At 40.6% G+C, this 19,130-nt stretch overlaps 1 protein-coding gene across 2 annotated transcripts in view; it reads right to left on the bottom strand.

The window, feature by feature from the left end:
- ADGRG6 (adhesion G protein-coupled receptor G6) overlaps window positions 1-19,130 on the bottom strand; it is a 153,874-nt gene that overhangs the window by 86,461 nt on the left and 48,283 nt on the right. For both annotated transcript variants that reach the window (XM_073337489.1, XM_073337490.1), the window contains exons 3-4: window positions 5,214-5,555; window positions 1,556-2,179 (exon numbers count right to left, since the gene is read on the bottom strand). In XM_073337489.1, coding sequence (XP_073193590.1) covers window positions 1,556-2,179; window positions 5,214-5,555 — 966 coding nt within the window. The remainder of the gene's footprint in view (window positions 1-1,555; window positions 2,180-5,213; window positions 5,556-19,130) is intronic.

The following is a 19,130-nucleotide window of genomic DNA, read 5'->3' as shown; positions in this document are numbered from 1 at the left end:
GCAATTTTAATCTGAAATGTTTCCTCTCCTCTTAATCCCTTTTGCCTTTAGTTTATTCTCCTTTCATTCTCCTCAGGTTCCTGCGGGGTTTTTTTTGTTTTGTTTTTGTTTGTTTAATTTTGCGCACAGATGCTTTTTATGGCACTCTTCACAGACAGCACAGTGGATGTACAGCAAATGCACAAAGCACACATTGCTCCTTTCTACTGACCAAAGGATCAGAGACCAGAAGTTCATAATGTGCCAAATTGTCAGTTCAATTAATTTTTTTTCTCCAAAGATCACCGTGGACAGACCGAAGTCTGCTGGATCCTTTCCCACTCATGATCCTCTCTCATTTCCTGTGAGAAGAATGCTAACAACAAATAAGCAGTTTAAAAAGAAGTTTGAAATGGACATTATTTCAAGCAGCGATTCAGTATTTTGGGGCTATTGGTTTTGGGAAGATCCCATAGAAAAATTGATTGTATCCCCTCTCAAAGTTTCCATGTATGCGAAGAGTAAAAAACCCGGAAGATAACATTTCCAGGTGCATTCTTACACCTTTACTCTATGATGACATTTTCAGAGTTGCATGAGGGAATAAAGGAGGTGACATAGTGAGTGGAAAGCTCTGCTTCCTGCCTTGGTGGAAACTTTCTTTCCTGGAGATCTAGACCAATTCTTGGATCATTAGATCACAACAACTATGAAAATAATAATACCTCTGGAACATCTTGATAATCTTTTATTGCTGCAATGTCCTTAGAAAGCCACAGCAATGAGTAGACTTAAGACTCGTGAACTGGGCCTGAGTAATCTTAGCTTCAATGCAGGAGAATCAGGGTGGCCGAACCAGCTTTCTAATGGTCCTCATCCATGCCTGTACTGAACAGAACTCTGGCACAGGAAAGAAGATAGCCTGCCTAGCTTTAGGCACTTGAGTAATCCTACTGGTGTCTCAAGGGCTTAAAGTTAAGCAAATTCTTAAGTGCTTTCAGGATAAGGGCCTTAGATTGTAACCTCTTCAGGTCAGGGACTCTGGTCTTAATATGTTTCCGTAAAGTGCTATGCATGCCTATAGCATTATATACACAGTATTATTTCTACCTATTACCCCTTTTTATCTTTTTTATATTTTATATTGCCCCACGTGGCCACAATCAAGTATATTAACTAACTTGTCTTAAAATCACATTTAAACTAATGAGTTTATGGAAAGGAAAGATCGGAGAACTTTTATTTATTTCTTTTATTACTTTTGGTTATTTATTGCTTCTGTCCTGAATAATATATAAAAACCCTTCATTTATACATTTTGTTTAACCTCATTAGTTGTCTTTTGAAGTCAGGCTGGATATGAGCTTTGATTAAACTAAAGGAACAGACACACCCGCGACAAAATTAATTTTTCATGGAATGGAGCTGGCAAGGCTAGGACAAGTGAGGTTGCCTTTTGGGAAGTGCTGCTGTCTGTAACTCTAAACATACAGTTTCTGGCTGTCATATGATACTTCAAGAACAATGCCGGGGGTAGGGAGGAATTAATAAAAGTGATTCTGCCAAACATACTCACCACAGCTTAAGTTGTTTTCCGCTTTCAATGCTGAAGTTGGGATACTCCAGAAGTCATTTTCCCAGTCTACAATGTTTCCTTTCACATCACAGCTGAGGTTGGACAGCTTTTGGGAACTCATGGTGAAGTTCCAGAGACGAAAGTTGTATATATCCCCATTTAAAGAGCTTATTTCATTGCTGTCAGAGCCCAACACCAATCTTCCATTGCCGGGGATAACCTGGCCAAAGGTACCTGAGCAGAGAACTGTGTGATAGATGCTCTTGCCATTTACACCTATAGTGCCAGAGAAGCCATCCCATACTATGCACAATTGTTCAAAAGTTTCTGTGAAAAAATCTCCATCTGAATTTGTGATGAGGACACTGTCTAGTATGCACTCTGTGCCTGAGATTGATAGGAAGTGGCCTTTTGTAGTCTTTCCAAAACTGAGGAGTTCTGTTGACAAAGGATCACTGTAGGAGAAAGCCTTCCAGTCATTGGCAGCATTGCTGGCTTTGGTTGCTTCAAAGCAGAGTGTGAACTGGCTAAGCTCTGGCACTGGGACAGTTTTTGCCACAGACACAGGGTCAACATCTGAAGTTTGGGGGATGACGACTTTCTGATTCCTCAGAGAAACAGCAACTAGTAAACACATACACAAAAATCCATATATAAATAAATTTCAAAGGGAGATACAAATTGGTTTAAAGACAAAGATCCAAGTAATATTCATAAAGCCAAATGTTTAAAAGAATGCTTTTATCATTCAACTGGCCCAGTATTGCACATTACAGTGCATTTAGCTTAGCAATACATTCAACCAAAAATGGGCAAAGATCATTTTAGTGCTGCATTACAGATAATTCAACTTCATGAGGTGATTTAAGTATATTAAACTATTAAGCTCTGAGGCTGCATTCAAAACTCACGGCATACAAGAATGAATTTTTACAATTACTTTGCATTCATCTGGTAACTTGTAAGAATGCATTAGGCAATACACTACAGCAGTAATTTGAAAACATTTCATTTGTTTTCATGATTTTTATTGACTTGTTTTTCATGAGTGCATTACCCAACTGAAGCCCAGGCCACATCTTTGTAACACTGTAGCAGAGAGTGCCTCAGCTACATTCCTTGGCAAATCAAAGCCTTTTGTTGGAGAACTCAACTAATGGGTTTTTGTTGGGTATGAAGATTCTGTTCAATATTTCTCAAAAGCAGTCTAGTTGAATGCTGCAAGCTAGTGTTCACGAATATTTATGCCCTAATCATTCACTATTTGTAAAAATCTGTGTGAATGTATTTTCACAAATGTCTAGGAAAGGCTGGGACAAACTTCAGCTGGTGAGAGAGATAAGCTTTCAAGCCACACAGAGCTCTTCTTCAGCTCACTACATATAAGAAAGGCCAATCATTTTACAAATATGCATATGAATAAGGATCATTGTGGACAAACAAGCTAATGAACAGAAATGGTGAATGTTATTTGTTGTTCCTTATTTTCTTGATTGAAAAGTGTCAGCCACCCTGTCAGGTAGCAGAAACCATGTTTGTTCCAGAATCAGAATGTTAACATAGAGAGTTAGTATAATTACACTAGCATAGTTCTGACAGTAAATTTCCCCATGTAGACGTGTCCTTAGGTTACCATTCACACAAAGTTATCAAGACGTGGGAAGGCCACTTGGTTCAGTCTCAGGGGACCTAGCTTCTAATCCTTGGTCTCCTACTGACCTACTGGGTGATCTGGGGCAAATCACGTCATAACTCTGTTTCATCTCCCACATTGTGGGTATGTACTGAAGTCAGTGGAGTTGTATGGGAGTAGCTGATGGCAGAATTTAGCTTGTTAGGTTTATCTTCAGTGTTTATAGTCACATTCTCTCCTTTCATGCATGCAGACATCTCCCCATGTACATCCAGCTCTTAAAGAAGCGCGACAGATCTGTAGTAATCCAATCAGGTGCAGTACCTTTATTCCAGACAGAGCTTTAGCAAGAAGCCTTATAGAGAGTGGACTGCATGGCCCAGTGATTATTTTAACATGACTCTTAGAAGCTAAGCTGTGTGTGTGTGTGGGGGGAATTAGTGCCAGTTCTGGTATCCTTGAAGACACTGAGTAGTACTTTTCTCCACCAGTCATCTCATTTATATCTGAATATTTTTCAGAAATATTCTATTTTGGTGGACTGATTCCAGGAGTAAGGTACTAATCAATGTGAGTAAGGATGGCAGAATCCTTAGAAAAGACATTTAGCATCAGACAAATTTGAATGTTAACAATCAAATGTATAATTTTGCACTACCTGATTCTATGTACATTTCCTCATTATCCAGATTATGATCTGATTGCCTTCAGTACAGCAGAAGTGGCTTTCTGACCCAGAATAACCTTTCAGGTGGCTCTAATGAGCTTTACTAACATTTCTAGCTCTCTCTAGTTAGTGTTATCTTTTTTCTTTTTCAAAGCTGTAAACAGATTTAGCTTCTGTAATCCTGCCCTTTCATTCTAAGGATGTAGTTCTCTCTCTTGCAAGGTGTTGGGAATGAGGAGGAGACATACTATATGTAAGCTCTTTGGGACAGGAATTATCTTTCTTTTTTTGTCCTGTGTTTGTACAGCACCTAGCACAATGGGGTCCTGGTCCATGACTGAAGCTCCTAGGCAAAACCTCAGAACAAATTAATAATGCTCCAGCTTTAGAATGTAAAAGCATTCTGACTATAAAAGAAATAAGGTCTCCTCAGAGCAAGAGAGCTGAGAAAATTCCGGAACTTCACTTGTGTCAGCTATGCTGGCATGCAGGGAGAGCGGGGCCATAGTGCTGCCCATGCTCACTATGGAGCTGCTACTGCTTCTGTTCTATAGAGATTGTTTTACCCCACTTATCATAATATCTGAGCGCCTTCCAGTAGTGCATTAAGTGAAGTGATTAACATCTGTCATGTGCAGTTTGTTCTCTCATCCTCTTTCCATAGGGGGAAGCATATGCACTGGAGTGTCTTATTTTCGTAGGGCTTCTGGTTTTTTTAATAGATCTGTTGCTGTGCATTTATGCTAGAGAAGGCAGGGTTAAAGAAGGCTACCGAGTGGAATGTGGTGAGGTGTGTGATAGTCCTTAGTTCCTAGGGGAGTTCACTCCACAGTCTCTGATCTGTCCCTGAGGAAGTTCTGTCTCCTGCACAGATGAGGTTTACCCTTATTGGAAAGTTCTAGTGTGCCAGAGGAGCGCAGTTGTTTCTGGCTGTGTTAACTTCCCTGTTGCACTCCACAGCACTGGGAGTCAGATTATGGCTCCCTGCCCATATGTGGGTGCACTGGTCTGTGGGAGATATATCTCGCTTGTACTCTGTAACACACATGTGCAGAAAGAGGCATAACTGAACCAAAAATCTTCACAAGCACTGTAGGTGTTTTTTTGATATACTGGAGCAAGCCATATGCCAGGACAGAATCAAGCCCTGTATCTTCATTCACACACACTCACAGCAATAAATTGTTAAAAAGTATGTATAAGTAACTGGTTATGGCTACATTTTGTCCCCAAATATATCTAGCAGAACCAGATCTCCAGATTCTCACTTCAAAGATTCACCTTACCACATAGAGTGAGTCTGCTTGGTATAAGACATGCTAGATAAAAGAGGAAAGAAATTCTTTATGCGTACATACCTCGGTTATAGCTGGCATTGAAGCCTCTCTTTTGGATACTAAAGTCACTTGCAAAAGATACTATCATTTCATTTCCAGTGGAGTTAAATGATAATCCTTTGGCAGTGACGCCGCAAAACTTAACCTGATTCTCTCCAGTATCTAGAGTTAATGAATCGTAAATGCAGTTTGGAGCTTCTTCAATGTCAAACTCAATAAATGTTATCTGAATGATGAATCCAGGAGGAGCTCGGAGGGTCCACTTGCATGCTTGGCTGTTAGGGTAATCACTGGGAAAGCAGGGAGAGGTGAAGATTCCCGTGGGGTTGGACAGCGATATCCTGCAGTCAGAGCATCCAAGAACTGTGGGACCAAAAAAGAAAAGGGGGCGGGGAGGGTTGAGAGATTGTAACATGAAATAAAACATCAAGAAATTGATATAACAATTAAAGTTTAAGTGAAGGGAGGAGAAAGGAAGGTGTTCCTTTAAAGGACAATAATACTGGGGGTAAAGGATCACTAAAAAGGAGCACATATATAAGAAATACTCTGGGAAAGAAATACATAATATAGTTCTTAATACACAGTGGTATACCATGCAGCATCTTTTTATTTGCCTGATATACTAATGCAGACAATGTAAAAGCAACTCTTTTTTGCTCTCAAACACACACACATACCCTTTAACTGAAAGGGTCTAAAAAGTCTACAGTAGTTACTTTTTAAATTGTATCAGCAACTTTCCAATAAATATATCCACAGTTCTGTCCCTGCTCTCCCCTTCCGGAAGAAGGGTAAGAATTTGTTGCTGGCTTATATCATCAGCAAGTTATTGCACCATTTCCATGCTGACTCAGCTCTACTGGCTGGCATAAGCGGATGGGGGTAGGGGGATCGCAAAGGTGGAAGTGGGGTTTTATTCCCTTTTACGCCCTGCATGCAGATCAAAGGATGATCTAGCCCTTAAGGATTCCTATAAATACCTTGATATTCTCAGATGAAGAGGTATGTATGAAAATCTATAAAACAGTTCAGCTACCTCTTGCCAAAAGAACACTGAGCAATTTAGGCAAAAACTTTAAAGGACCAGATCCTGCCACCTAGACTCACTCTGAGTTCCTTGCTCAGCAAACAGTCCTCCTGATTTCATTGGGCCTTGCTCCTAGAGAATTTGAACCTTTGTTATTACATGAACTGAGTTAAGCAATGAAAAATGAAGAATTAAAACTTAAAAGGGGTCAAAACTTGCTGCCTTTTATGCAATATCAAACATAAATAAAGTATTAAATGAGTTGTTCCAAAACAAAAAGGTACTATTCTTTCAGTCCCACTTGCTAGCCTCGGCTGGATTTAAAGACTTATCTTCAATGCAATAACAAGTAAAAGTTACATAACTTTGTCAATAACAACTTCCCTGAATTTTAGTAACTTTCTAACAGAAAAGCAGAAAGGTAATTAATTAACCCCCCTTCTTGGAGAGAAGAATCCTCTTTTTGATGATACTGCACCATCAGCAGACATTGCTACTAAACTGCAACTGAAATGCTTGATTAAAACTCCATTAAAGTTAGTGGAAAGACTCCCAAAGTGTAGGTAAAGTACAGGATTAGAAAGAGAAAAATTATAGCACTAGAAAAAATATATGCTACCACTAAAATACAGTACATAGATACTACAGTAAGTACAAAGGTAGTATATAGGAACATTTTAAATTAAAATGATAGTATTATTTATATCACAGTCATTCCTAGGAGCCTGAGCCATTGACTAAGACCCCAGTGTGCTAGGCACTGCACAAACACAGAACAGTAAGATGGTGCCTGCCTCAAAAGAAGTATTCAGAATATTCTTAGGCAAACAATATCTGGATACTTTACAGGAACCAAGTCAATTGATTAACATTTAGACCTGTCAATTAACAAATGGAAGAAGTGTTTGCTCTATGCACCATGTCATAAATGAAATAAAGGTGGCTTTTTAGTGTATTGAATTTCTCAGTGTTTCCAGTTCAAGTCCCCTTCAGGAGCATAAATTTATGATGGGATTATGGTAGGTTTCCCAGCTTTTGTTTGCCGTACGTTCATGGGGGGTCATTACAGGTGAGCTGTCCTGTAGGCACCAAGGATTAGGTAAGCAAATCTTGATTTGGCGTCATCCTAGTATTGTACTAATTGTTCTGTACACAATGTTGATCAGGGGGAAGCATTTATAGCCAGACATGTATCCAGTGTCTTCTGTTTCAGAACAGAGGCTAGGGGATCACAGGAAAATCTGGTTGGGAAAAATGAAACCTTAATTATCCTTCCCCTCCCCCCCCCAAAAAAAGGCGGGGCAGTTAATTTTGGTTATTTAAGTGCAACAAAACACTGGTTAGCTTCTATTCCCTTTCATTCACAGAAAAAAGACCAAAAACTAAAAGCCAGATTAGTAAGAGAAAATGGGCCAGTGAACCCAACTCCACTCTCTAGAACTGGCCACCTGAAGGCTGTGCTTTCTGAACAATCAAGGAAGCATTGTGTGCAATGCTGCCTGAAGCTCCCACTGGTATGGATAGTATGCAGCACATTATGGAAGTCCCTTGCCATGAGACAAACCCCTCACAATATTAACAAGATCACTGAGAGACGGCTTATGTCTATTCAGACCTCCACTGAAGGTTATTTCAGTGAGATGTGAATTTTTACAAATAGCAAGTTAAATTTCAGAGCAGCATTGACTGGCATCTGTTAACTGCAGGTAAGGTATTTTTGTTTTCCCAGGGTAGCGTTTGTGGCACTTTGACTTTGCCCTCATTCTCACCACATTTCCTAAGACCATCCCCCATTTCTGGAGTTTACATGGGACCATTTCTATGTTTTTCATTGGTATGGCAGCATGCCAACTAGGAGGCTTGCTCTGTGAGGAGAATGTGGAGATACGGTTTCTACATTTATTTTTGTGTGTGTGTTCAACTTATTGAAGCACATGGCTCTAAGTGGAGAAGAGGTAATTCATTTATAGGGCTTCCAGAACAAAGGCGGTGGACGACAGCTGTTGAAAACGACTACAGAAATTTCATTTGTTTAAATTTCTAAATCATCTTAAACATTCACTGCAAACACTGGGAGGTTGTGGCTCTGCGTGTGGATGAGAGTGATGTGGGCAGAGCGATGGGCAGGCTGCTTTATCATTATATTACTGAAAAAGCACAGAAATGCTAACGTTATCTTCATGAGCTTCAGCAAAAATCCATTCTGCATAATGAAGCACACTGGCAGTGATTTATGAGATCTCATGATAGCGTGATTCCTTGTTTGCCCTATCACAACTGGTTGCCGTGGACATGATTACAATGCCACACAGGGAGGACAACTACGTTGGGTAGGCTACACATATAGGGATATAAACTCTTGGGGATTAATCTCATGGTGAGAGGAACAGAGAGAGAAAGATGGCACTAAGTCACCTTTCTGCTCTTCTGATCCTGGTCTGGCTAGAGGATGAACCAACCTTTAATACAAATGAAAGCAGCTGCAGAACTTGTCTAAATTATGCCTCTTGCAGGCAGAATGCTTCATCATGCAGACTGATGTACTAGTTATTTTCAGTACAGTGGCTCTGGTGTGGCCACAGATTAGTACCATGGCTGTGGATTTGGCAGAGTGTCACGTATTTCGCTCTACTCCCTCCTACCCACGCTATATCCCTTCCCTGCCCCTTCTTGCTGAGTGCTAGGAGAAATAGGTAACACAGAGCTGGCTAGACCAGATTTGTATAAACTAAGCAGAGCACAGCAGATGAAACTGGAGCCAAGAATTAAGCCCTTGGGCCAGATCCTCAGCTGGAGTAAATTGATATAGCTCCTTTGATGCTGATTTACACTAGCTGAGGATCTGGCCCCTCAAGTGTGATTATAGTCTGATGATGGCTCTGTAAAAGTATCATTGCTGGCTTCTACATTTTTATATATCTTCCCAGTTTGCAAGCAAGCTGAAATATTTATTCATTCAATGAGAACAATAAACAAATTAATGATTGGGATGGTCAGGGACTCCATGGGCATAGAGTTCAAAACTTGCTTGTCATTTACCTTGTTGTTTCCCTGGACTGGTGGATAATACAAGTTGAAATTAAATATATCACAACCAAAAAATGTGTTTAAAAGACATTAAGGTTGCAAAGTCAAGCACTCAATGCAAGAGTTAACGTTGCCTGCACAACCTTAATTCAGATCCTTTGTGTGTGTGTTTTATGATACTGTCTTTAATTACATGATCACACATTTTTTTCCACAGGATCCCTGCCTTATTCACTGAATGGATAGTTAGTTTGTTCAATATTTTCTTCAATGCTCCTAATGGAATGCGTTGCCCAAGGCCTTATTTACCTCACGCCATGTAAACCTGTTAATCAGTGGGGCCACTGGACGATCGAGGTGCTAAAGGAGCACTCAAGGACAATAAGGCCATTGTGGAGAAACTAAATGAATTCTTTGCATCGGTCTTCACAGCTGAGGACATGAGGGAGATTTCCAAACCTGAGCCATTCTTTTTAGGTGATAAATCTGAGGAACTGCCCTAGATGGAGGTGTCATTAGAGGAGATTTTGGAACACATTGATAAACTAAATAGTTATAAGTCACCAGAACCAGATGGTATTCACCCAAAGAGTTCTGAAGGAACTCAAATGTGAAATTGCAGAACTAACTGTAGTCTGTAACCTAGCATTTAAATCAGCTTCTGTACAAAATGACTGGGAGATAGCTAATGTGACGCCAATTTTTAAAAAGGGCTCCAGAGGTAATCCTGGCAATTACAGGCTAGTAAGCCTGACTTCAATACCAGGCAAACTGGTTGAAACTATAGTAAAGAACAAAATTGTCAGACATATAGATGAACATAATTTTGTTGTGGAAGAGTCAACATGGTTTTTGTAAAATGAAATCATGCCGCACCAATCTACTGAATTCTTTGAGGGGGTCAACAAGCATGTGGACAAGGGGGATCCAATGGATATAGTGTACTCAGATTTTCAGAAAGCCGTTGACAAGGTCCCTCACCAAAGGCTTTTAAGGAAGGTATGCTGTCATGGGATAACAGGGAAGGTCCTCTTATAGATTGGTAACTGGCTAAAAAAGAGGAAACAAAGAGTAGGAATAAATGGTCAGTTTTCAGAATGGAGAGAGGTAAATAGTGGTGTCCCCAAGGGGCCTATCTGGGCCCAGTCCTATTCAACATATTCATAAATGATCTGGAAAAAGGGGTAAACAGTGAGGTGGCAAAATTTGCAGATGATACAAAAACTACTCAAGATAGTTAAGTCTCAGGCAGACTGTGAAGAGCTACAAAAGGATCTCTCAAAACTGGGTGACTGGGCAACAAAATGGCAGATGAAATTCAATGTTGATAAATGCAAAGTAATGCACACTGGAAACCATAATCCCAACTATACATATAAAATGATGGGATCTAAATTAGCTGTTACCACTCAAGAAAGAGATCTTCAGGTCATTGTGGATAGTTCTCTGAAAATATCCACTCAATGTGCAGTGGTAGTCAAAAAAGCAAACAATGTTGGGAATCATTAAGAAAGGGATATATAATAAGACAGAAAATATCATATTGCCTCTATATAAATCCATGGTAAGCCCACATCTTGAATACTGCATGCAGATGTGGTCGCCCCATCTCAAAAAAGATATATTGGACTTGGAAAAGATTCATAAAAGGGCAACAAAAATGATTACAGGTATAGAATGGCTGCCATATGAGTAGAGATTAATAAGACCGGGACTTTTTAGCTTGGAAAAGAGATGAGTAAGGGGGGATATGATAAAGGATTATAAAATCATGACTAGTTTGGAGAAAGTAAATAAGGAAGTGTTATTTAGTCCTCATAACACAAGAACTAGGGGTTACAAATGAAATTAATAGGCAGTAGGTTTGAAACAAATAAAAGGAAGTATTTCTTCACACAATGCACAGTCAACCTGTGGAACTCCTTGCCAGAGGATGTTGTGAAGGCCAAGACTATAACAGGCTTCAAAAAGAACTAGATAAGTTCATGGAGGATAGGTCCATCAATGGCTATTAGCCAGGATGGGCAGGGATGGTGTCCCTAGCCTCTGTTGGCCAGAAGCTGGGAATGGGCAACAGGGTGTGAATCACTTGATTACCTGTTCTGTTCATTCCCTCTGGGGCACCTAGCATTGGACACTGTTGGAAGACAGGATACTGGGCTACATGGACCTTTGGTCTGACCCAGGATGGCCGTTCTTATGTTCTCTTATATAGCACCTTCTATCTGAGGACTGCCTAAACACTTTACCTGTATTAATGACTAGATTTTACAGGTAGGTAAGTATTGTCATCTTTTTTGAGTAACAGAAGTCAGATGACGTGGCTGGTCACACATACAGGAAGTGGGTGGCTGAGCTCAGAATAGAAGCCAGTCCTGCCAACCACAAGACCATCACACTGCACTTTCAAAGATACAGTGAAAGTTTATAAAAATTACTAATTGTTTTATACTATCTTGTCGAATTTAATGAAAAGGAAAATAATTTCCCCTTTTTACAAACTAATTGCTCATCACATTCATGTTTTGAATGGAAGCCACAAGATAGCAGATTTACAGAGAAGTCTCAAGGCAATAGGTCAGATGTATTTATGACTCCAAACAGGCGTGTAAATGAGGGCAGTGGTGGACACACCTGCAGACAAGCAGGAGAAAGCACCAAACCACCATGATGTGTGTGGTCTGGAAGGTCTACAGGAAAAACAACCCCCTATTTTTTCCAATATGGAGCGCAAACACTGAACACAGAACAGTTATAGTATTCCAGAAGTTTAACCAGTGGCAAACCTCACCCATGCTACACTTTCTTCTCTTTCAGAAATCATTTCAGAGGTGAAAGGGGTGAGAGAAAGAGTGGCTGTAATGGGTTCTCACACTCAATCCTTTTTAGGGGAGGACTGAGTGCAGTGTTTGCTAGGCGACAGCTGTAAGATGAGCTCTATGTGGTTCATTCATAAACATTTCACATGGGACTTCTTGAGGCCTCAGTGCACTTTATTTGAAAACATATTTTCAGCCCACCCATCCCACTATTTCTGAGAGTTTTGTGGAGCTGCAGCTGAGTAGGTGTAGCAGGGTTTTTTGGTTTTTTTTACCAATTTGTAGAATCTTTGACCTCCTCGGAAAAAACCCCTAACATGTCACACTGCACTGGCACTGCCTACATTTAATTGATACATTGAATGTTAGCCAGATTTTCTTTTCCAGTTGAAGGGACACTGACAAACGTGTGTTTTAAGCTCCCAAATTTTCCTACCCTAATCCTTGATGAATGTTTTCTGTATGCAGTGCTGTTGTAGCTGTGTCGGTCCCAGGATATAAGAGAGAGAAGGTGGGTGAGGTAATATCTTTTGTTGGACCAACTTCTGCTGGTGACAGACAAGCTTTTGAGCTTACACAGAGCTCTTCATCAGATCTGGGAAATTTACTTGATTATTAGATGTTTTCTGTGTAATACTGTACACTACATGGCTTTAATTCAGGAAAGAACTTGGGCATGTGCTTAACTGCTAGTCGGTGCTTAAATCCTATTGATTTCAATGGGACTTAAGCACAGGGTTAAAGTTAAGCAAGTGCTGAAGTGCTTTCCAGATCAGGGATGCTTTCTTGAATCAAAGCCTATATTTGAAGGCCTACTGTCATGTGTGCCCCCTTATGCTTTGCTTCCATGAGGACTGACAAACACAGAGTGGGAACAAATGGGAATTAACGCCATTGCCCTGCCACATATCCCTAAGCAAATATAATCTCAAATGTACGAAACAGGCAGAAAAGCCTGTCCACAGAACTGGACAGCAGTGAGAGGGATGCCAAGTAAGCTCATCTCTTCCATTTCTGACCATTTTCCCATTTTCTCTGACTATCAGGTAAGTCACTAATAACTAGGTAATTATATATACACGCACACATATTATATCTTGTGCACAAGTATCTAATCTATATATACACACACACACATACATAGACATGCCATATATGTGGAGTTGGTAACCATGTGATCAATTAGACACCATGTGATAAAATAATGTTCAAAAGGTTCAGGTTATGTCTGCCCTACTGTCTTCACAAAAATCAAATTCCCCTCCTTCCTGCCTTTTCCTCCCCAAAGTGCTTATTCTAACATTCTCAGTCCACTAAGCAACTTCAAAAGGCCAATGGGGGTGGCTTTTTTTCCCCCCCAAATCAAACTGCCACAGAAATAATTCCCTCCGAAATCTGGATTTTCTTCACAAATTACCTCTACCCAAAGCCCAGGCCCTTTAAATTGCCAGCCCAGCTCCACTGCTACTACCCCAGGGCTCTGGCAGCGGGCCTCTGGCAGCAGTTTAAAGGGCCGGGGGCTCCAGCTGCTGCTGAGAGCTGCAGGCCCTTTAAATTACACCTGGGGAAGCTGATCCACCCCAGTACGGTGCACTGGCTGGCTTTCACCTCTGACTAGTGCTGAAGGCCTTGGAGGCCAGGGGCCTGCCCCAGTGGAACTGTGAAAATCCTTGGGGCCTGGCCCACTAAACGGGTCATGCCCAAGAGACTGGTTACAGACTGGAACACCAGACTCTGTGAATCTGTGACAACTGGATTTTCTAAAAGTGTCACAAAGTTATCCTGTGCCCTTCCTGAGCTAGAAATAGGAGCTTTATCTTTATGGAAAGGGTTTTATCCTCCCCTCATCAACCCTTCCCAATGGGATGCTAGCATTCACTTCCAGCCCCTTAAGGACCACAGACAACAGACTTTAAAAGTGTAGCATTTCTGAGTATAGAAAGACATTATAGGTCATTTTTATAGTTCCTCTTAGAGCCCTGAACTGCTGGCCTCATGAATACTAAAGCTCCTTGCTTTGCAGGCTGATGAATATAAAAAATAGTCCCAATACAATTTTTAAAAACTCTCTAAAATATTAAAATTGTTTTTCTGTAACATATGTGGCAAACACAGAATCCATGATGGAGTGCTGTGGCATGAAAGTTTTGTCAGAACCCATATGAGACAACTTGCATAATCTTGTGAGTAATATGCTCATCCCAAACCAAACTTATACTACCCTAACCCATTTATTATACATACATGCTACAATATATTTTTTCATAATAGGCCATATGTAGCAAGAATCATAGACTATCAGGATTGGAAGGGACATATAGTCCAACCCCCCTGCTCAAAGCAGGACCAATCCCCAACTAAATCATCCCAGCCAGGGCTTTGTCAAGCCTGACCTTGAAAACCTCTAAGGAAGGAGATTCCACCACCTCCCTAGGTAACGCATTCCAGTGCTTCACCACTCTCCTAGTGGAAAAAGTTTTTCCTAATATCCAACCTAAACCTCCCCCACTGCAAGCTGAGAGCATTGCTCCTCGTTCTCCTACCTCTTTGTACTATTCTTGGTTTGAACATTAAGAAATGTTTTTTTTTCAATTAACTTACAAGGAAAAATGCTATTTTAAGCATTAAAACCTAAACCTCAGTTCAAACTCATATTCTGGGTAAACCCATAGCATCATCTGTATAACAGTATTCCTTGTACACAGCAAGAATTTAAAGCCTCCATATTCTTGACTAGAAATAGCACATAACCCTGATGGAGACTTTTATTATTCCATGAAAGACAAGATTGTGCTCTCACACAAATTATTCAACAATTGGGTTTTGGCCACTGAAGCCAAGAGACAAAGAAAGTACTATGTGCTGGCTGGTCCTGTCCGCTTGCCTCACATCTTCATTTGCTGATATAGTATGTCTTGTTGTAAGCTCTTTATATGGCTGAACCGGTTGGTGCACATAACAGTGAAGCAGTAGAGAACACCTCCTCACAGTCTTGCATTTATTGTCTTCTACATGAAAGTGAAATTGTAGTCAGCAAAGTGACTTCTTATTCAATATATCTGCTCCTGGTAGTTTTGACCTTTACTGCTTGCTTTACTGTGTAAACAAATTTCTACTACTATAAAAGATAGCTGAGGAACTTCTCTTCTCTTTGTCTTGTTTCAGAGTGGCAGCTGTGTCAGTCTGTATCAGCAAAAACAATGAGGAGTACTTGTGGCACCTTAGAGACTACCAAATTTATTTGAGCATAAGCTTTCATGGGTTAAAACCCACTTCATCAGATGCATGGAGTGGAAAATAAAGTAGGCAGGTATATATACACAGCACATGAAAAGATAGGAGTTGCCTTACCAAGTGGGGGGACAGTACTAATGAGACAATTCAGTGGAAGTGGAAATGCGCTATTCTCTTTGTCTTGTAACACAAGTACAATGAGACATTCAATTAAATTAAAAGGAGGGAAATTCAAAACTGATAAAAGGAAATATTTTTCACACAATGTATAATTAGACTGTGCAAGTTAAAGAAGTATAGGCTGGATGAATGGACTATAAGGTGGATAGAAAGTTGGCTAGATTGTTGGGCTCAACAGGTAGTGATCAATGGCTCCATGTCTCGTTGGCAGCCGGTATCAAGTGGAGTGCCCCAAGGGTCTGTCTTCGGGCCGGTTTTGTTCAATATCTTCATTAATGATCTGGAGGATGGTGTGGATTGCATCCTCAGCAAGTTTGCAGATGACACTAAATTGGGAGGAGAGGTAGATACGCTGGAGGGTAGGGATAGGATACAGGGGACCTAGACAAATTGGAGGATTGGGCCAAAAGAAATCTGATGAGGTTCAACAAGGACAAGTGCAGAGTCCTGCACTTAGGACAGAAGAATCCCATGCATCGCTACAGACTAGGGACCGAATGGCTCAGCAGCAGTTCTGCAGAAAAGGTCCTAGGGGTTACAGTGGATGAGAAGCTGGATATGAGTCAACAGTGTGCCCTTGTTGCCAAGAAGGCCAATGGCATTCTCTGCTGTATAAGTAGGGGCATTGCCAGCAGATCGAGGGACGTGATCGTTTCCCCTCTATTTGACATTGGTGAGGCCTCATCTGGAGTACTGTGTCCAGTTTTGGGCCCCACACTACAAGAAGGATATGGAAAAATTGGAAAATGTCCAGCGGAGGGCAACAAAAATGATTAGGGGACTGGAACACATGACTTATGAGGAGAGGCTGAGGGAACTGGGATTGTTTAGTCTGAGGAAGAGAAGAATGAAGGGGGATTTGATAGCTGCTTTCAACTACCTGAAAGGGGGTTCCAAAGAAGATGGCTCTAGACTGTTCTCAGTGGTAGCTGATGACAGAACAAGGAGTAATGGTCTCAAGTTGCAGTGGGGGAGGTTTAGGTTGGATATTAAGAAAAACTTTTTCACTAGGAGTGTGGTGAAACACTGGAATGCGTTACCTAGGAAGGTGGTGGAATCTCCTTCCTTAGATATTTTTAAGGTCAGGCTTGACAAAGCCTTGGCTGGGATGATTTACTTGGGGATTGGTCCTGCTTGGAGTAGGGGGTTGGAATAGATGACCTCCTGAGGTCCCTTCCAACCCTGATATTCTATGATTCTATGAACTCCTTGCCACAGAAAGTTGTTGAAGTCAAGAACTTAGCAAGACTGAAAATGGAGAAAGGGACATTATTGTGGATATCAAGAATATCAAGAGAGACCTCTGGATATATCATAATTAATGGGAATAAAACTTTTGGAAGGGATATTAAACCTCATGCATTCAGGATTTAACCCAATTTATACCTATTACAGAGAGGGGGAGTCCCCATGTGGGCGTCTTCCTGCAGGGTTCTTACACCTTCCTGTGAAGCATCTGGTTCTGGTTACAGCATACTGGACTAGCCGGACCTTAGGATTGATTCCTATGTTTCTTCGTAATAATATTCGTAGTACAATCATTACAAACATGGCAAAGGGAAGTAGCTTCTAATCTATTCTGCTTTTCATAATCAACAAAATTGAAAGCTAAAAGCTAATGGCAGAATCACCACTAAAAGTGACAATATATTATAAGCCACAGAAAGAACAAGGCTTAATTTTTCAAATACAAAGCTGAGTTTAGAGTACATTGGACACGAGAATAGTCAATTATTGACTGAGCAAATTGAACATGGAAATATTGACAGCAAAGAAGGGGGCCTATCCTTCTCTCATTAAAATCAATGGCATACTCCCATTGATGACAATGGAAGTGAAATTGGACTCGATGGGTCAATTCCTCAACTAGGGTACATCAGTATAGTTCCACTTGATGGACACTTGCTGAGAATGAATCATTATGTAATAAAGATTTACATATGATTATCATTATATGTGTGCACATAAGATTCTGTCTCCTAACAGCGGGCGGCTCGATGAAGCAGTAACACTATTAGTTTCTGACTGATCTGGGGAATCGAGGGAAAAAAACTACAATAGAAGAAAATTTGTTCAAAGCCAGGGTGGGGGCCCTGCACCACCTGTTTCCCCTTGGTTCTCTGGTTTTGTGCCAATGTAAAGAGAAGTGGAAACAAACACATCAGCTAGGTAAATCTGTAATGACCTGCTTGTGCAGAGTTCACATGTTAGACAAAGTTAAGGATTTCCCCCAGAGGGAGAGGGCAATATGAAAATCCTGTGTTACACCCATTGTAAATTCAGAATATTTTCATTGGCATCTCCACGATAATCTTATATAAATAACACTAAACAGTTTGCTACCTAGAAATGCTGTACACAGGCAAATATACATGTCAGTAGAGAGGGAAATATAAGTGAGTAAATGAGTTTAGGGACAGAGATAGGTGGGAATAGGGGAGTTTTTGTGGGATTTTGATGTTATGTAACAGTAGTTTCAACGTGAGATCCACAGAGTCGTACCTGGTGGTCTATAAAGAGTTGGCTAGTCGCACAGGAGCTGGCTCTCCTTGTTTGCAGCTGCTATAATGCACTAAAACAGCTAAATGGGCTGGGCAGCTGGTGTAAACCAATGTAACTCCACTGACTTCAGTGCAACTATGCAAAGTTACACCAGCTGAGGATCAGGCCCATTTGAATCGGCTTCATTCTTTGCTTCATTCTTTGCTCTCTTGGAATCCATCAGAACATAACAGATTGGGATTTTACCAAACTGTATGCCAAAGATATTCTTTAAGCTTTGTGTGTTTGTAAGCAGAATATTTGAGCCTTTGAGTTGTCCTAGAAAATGTCAGAGTGGTGGGTGACTTGCCTCTCCAGCAGACGTTGGGACTAGGGTGACGAGATAGCAACTGTAAAAAAAAACAGGATAGGGGTGCAGGGTAATAGGCCCCCATATAAAACAAAGCCCCAAATATTGGGATTGTTCCTGTAAAATCAGGACCTCTGGTCGCCCTAGTTGGGACTGCTTGAATTCAGTTTATTGGAGAGTAACAGCTTGTAGAAACAGGCTGTAATTACTTTTTACTGGAATTCTCTATAATAGCGACGATATGCCAGTGTCGGCATTTTGGCAGATTTCTGCCCATCAACTGCTCCCTTTGATATCTTTTCCCTTTGATACTCTGGAATTCTGTTTCTTATTTTTCCATTATATGTGGCAATCTGTTTCAGCATTATTTAGGGTTGCACAGAGTTCAGCAATTAGTCCTTTTGTATTTGTTGGGTCATTTCAGTACACAATCAAAGCTAGCCATTGGTTGCAATACGTCTGTCCAATCTCATCCGCAAGGAGCAGTGTCATAATTTCAGATTTCCTTTGCAGAGAAATCATTTGAACACATATGTGATACGCAAAGATAATTCTCCTTCATCCACCATCTACTAATACAACTCAAAATGCTTCTTCACCTCCCAAGGTTCAGTCCCTGTGTGGGTTAGTAAATCAACCCTAACTACAGCTGGTTTAAAAATAAGGGGTGTCAGCAGGAGAGTGGTGAAAATTTTCAAAAGTTTTCATTTAATCGGTTTTGAAAAGGAAGGGTTTTTCTTTTATTTTCATTTTTAACAAAAAATTAGTTTTTGAAATTTTTCATTGTCACCATTTAT

This window comes from Lepidochelys kempii, chromosome 3 (genome assembly GCF_965140265.1).
Source record: "Lepidochelys kempii isolate rLepKem1 chromosome 3, rLepKem1.hap2, whole genome shotgun sequence".
Lineage (NCBI taxonomy): Eukaryota > Metazoa > Chordata > Testudines > Cheloniidae > Lepidochelys > Lepidochelys kempii.
This window is presented reverse-complemented; position numbering and strand designations above follow the sequence as displayed.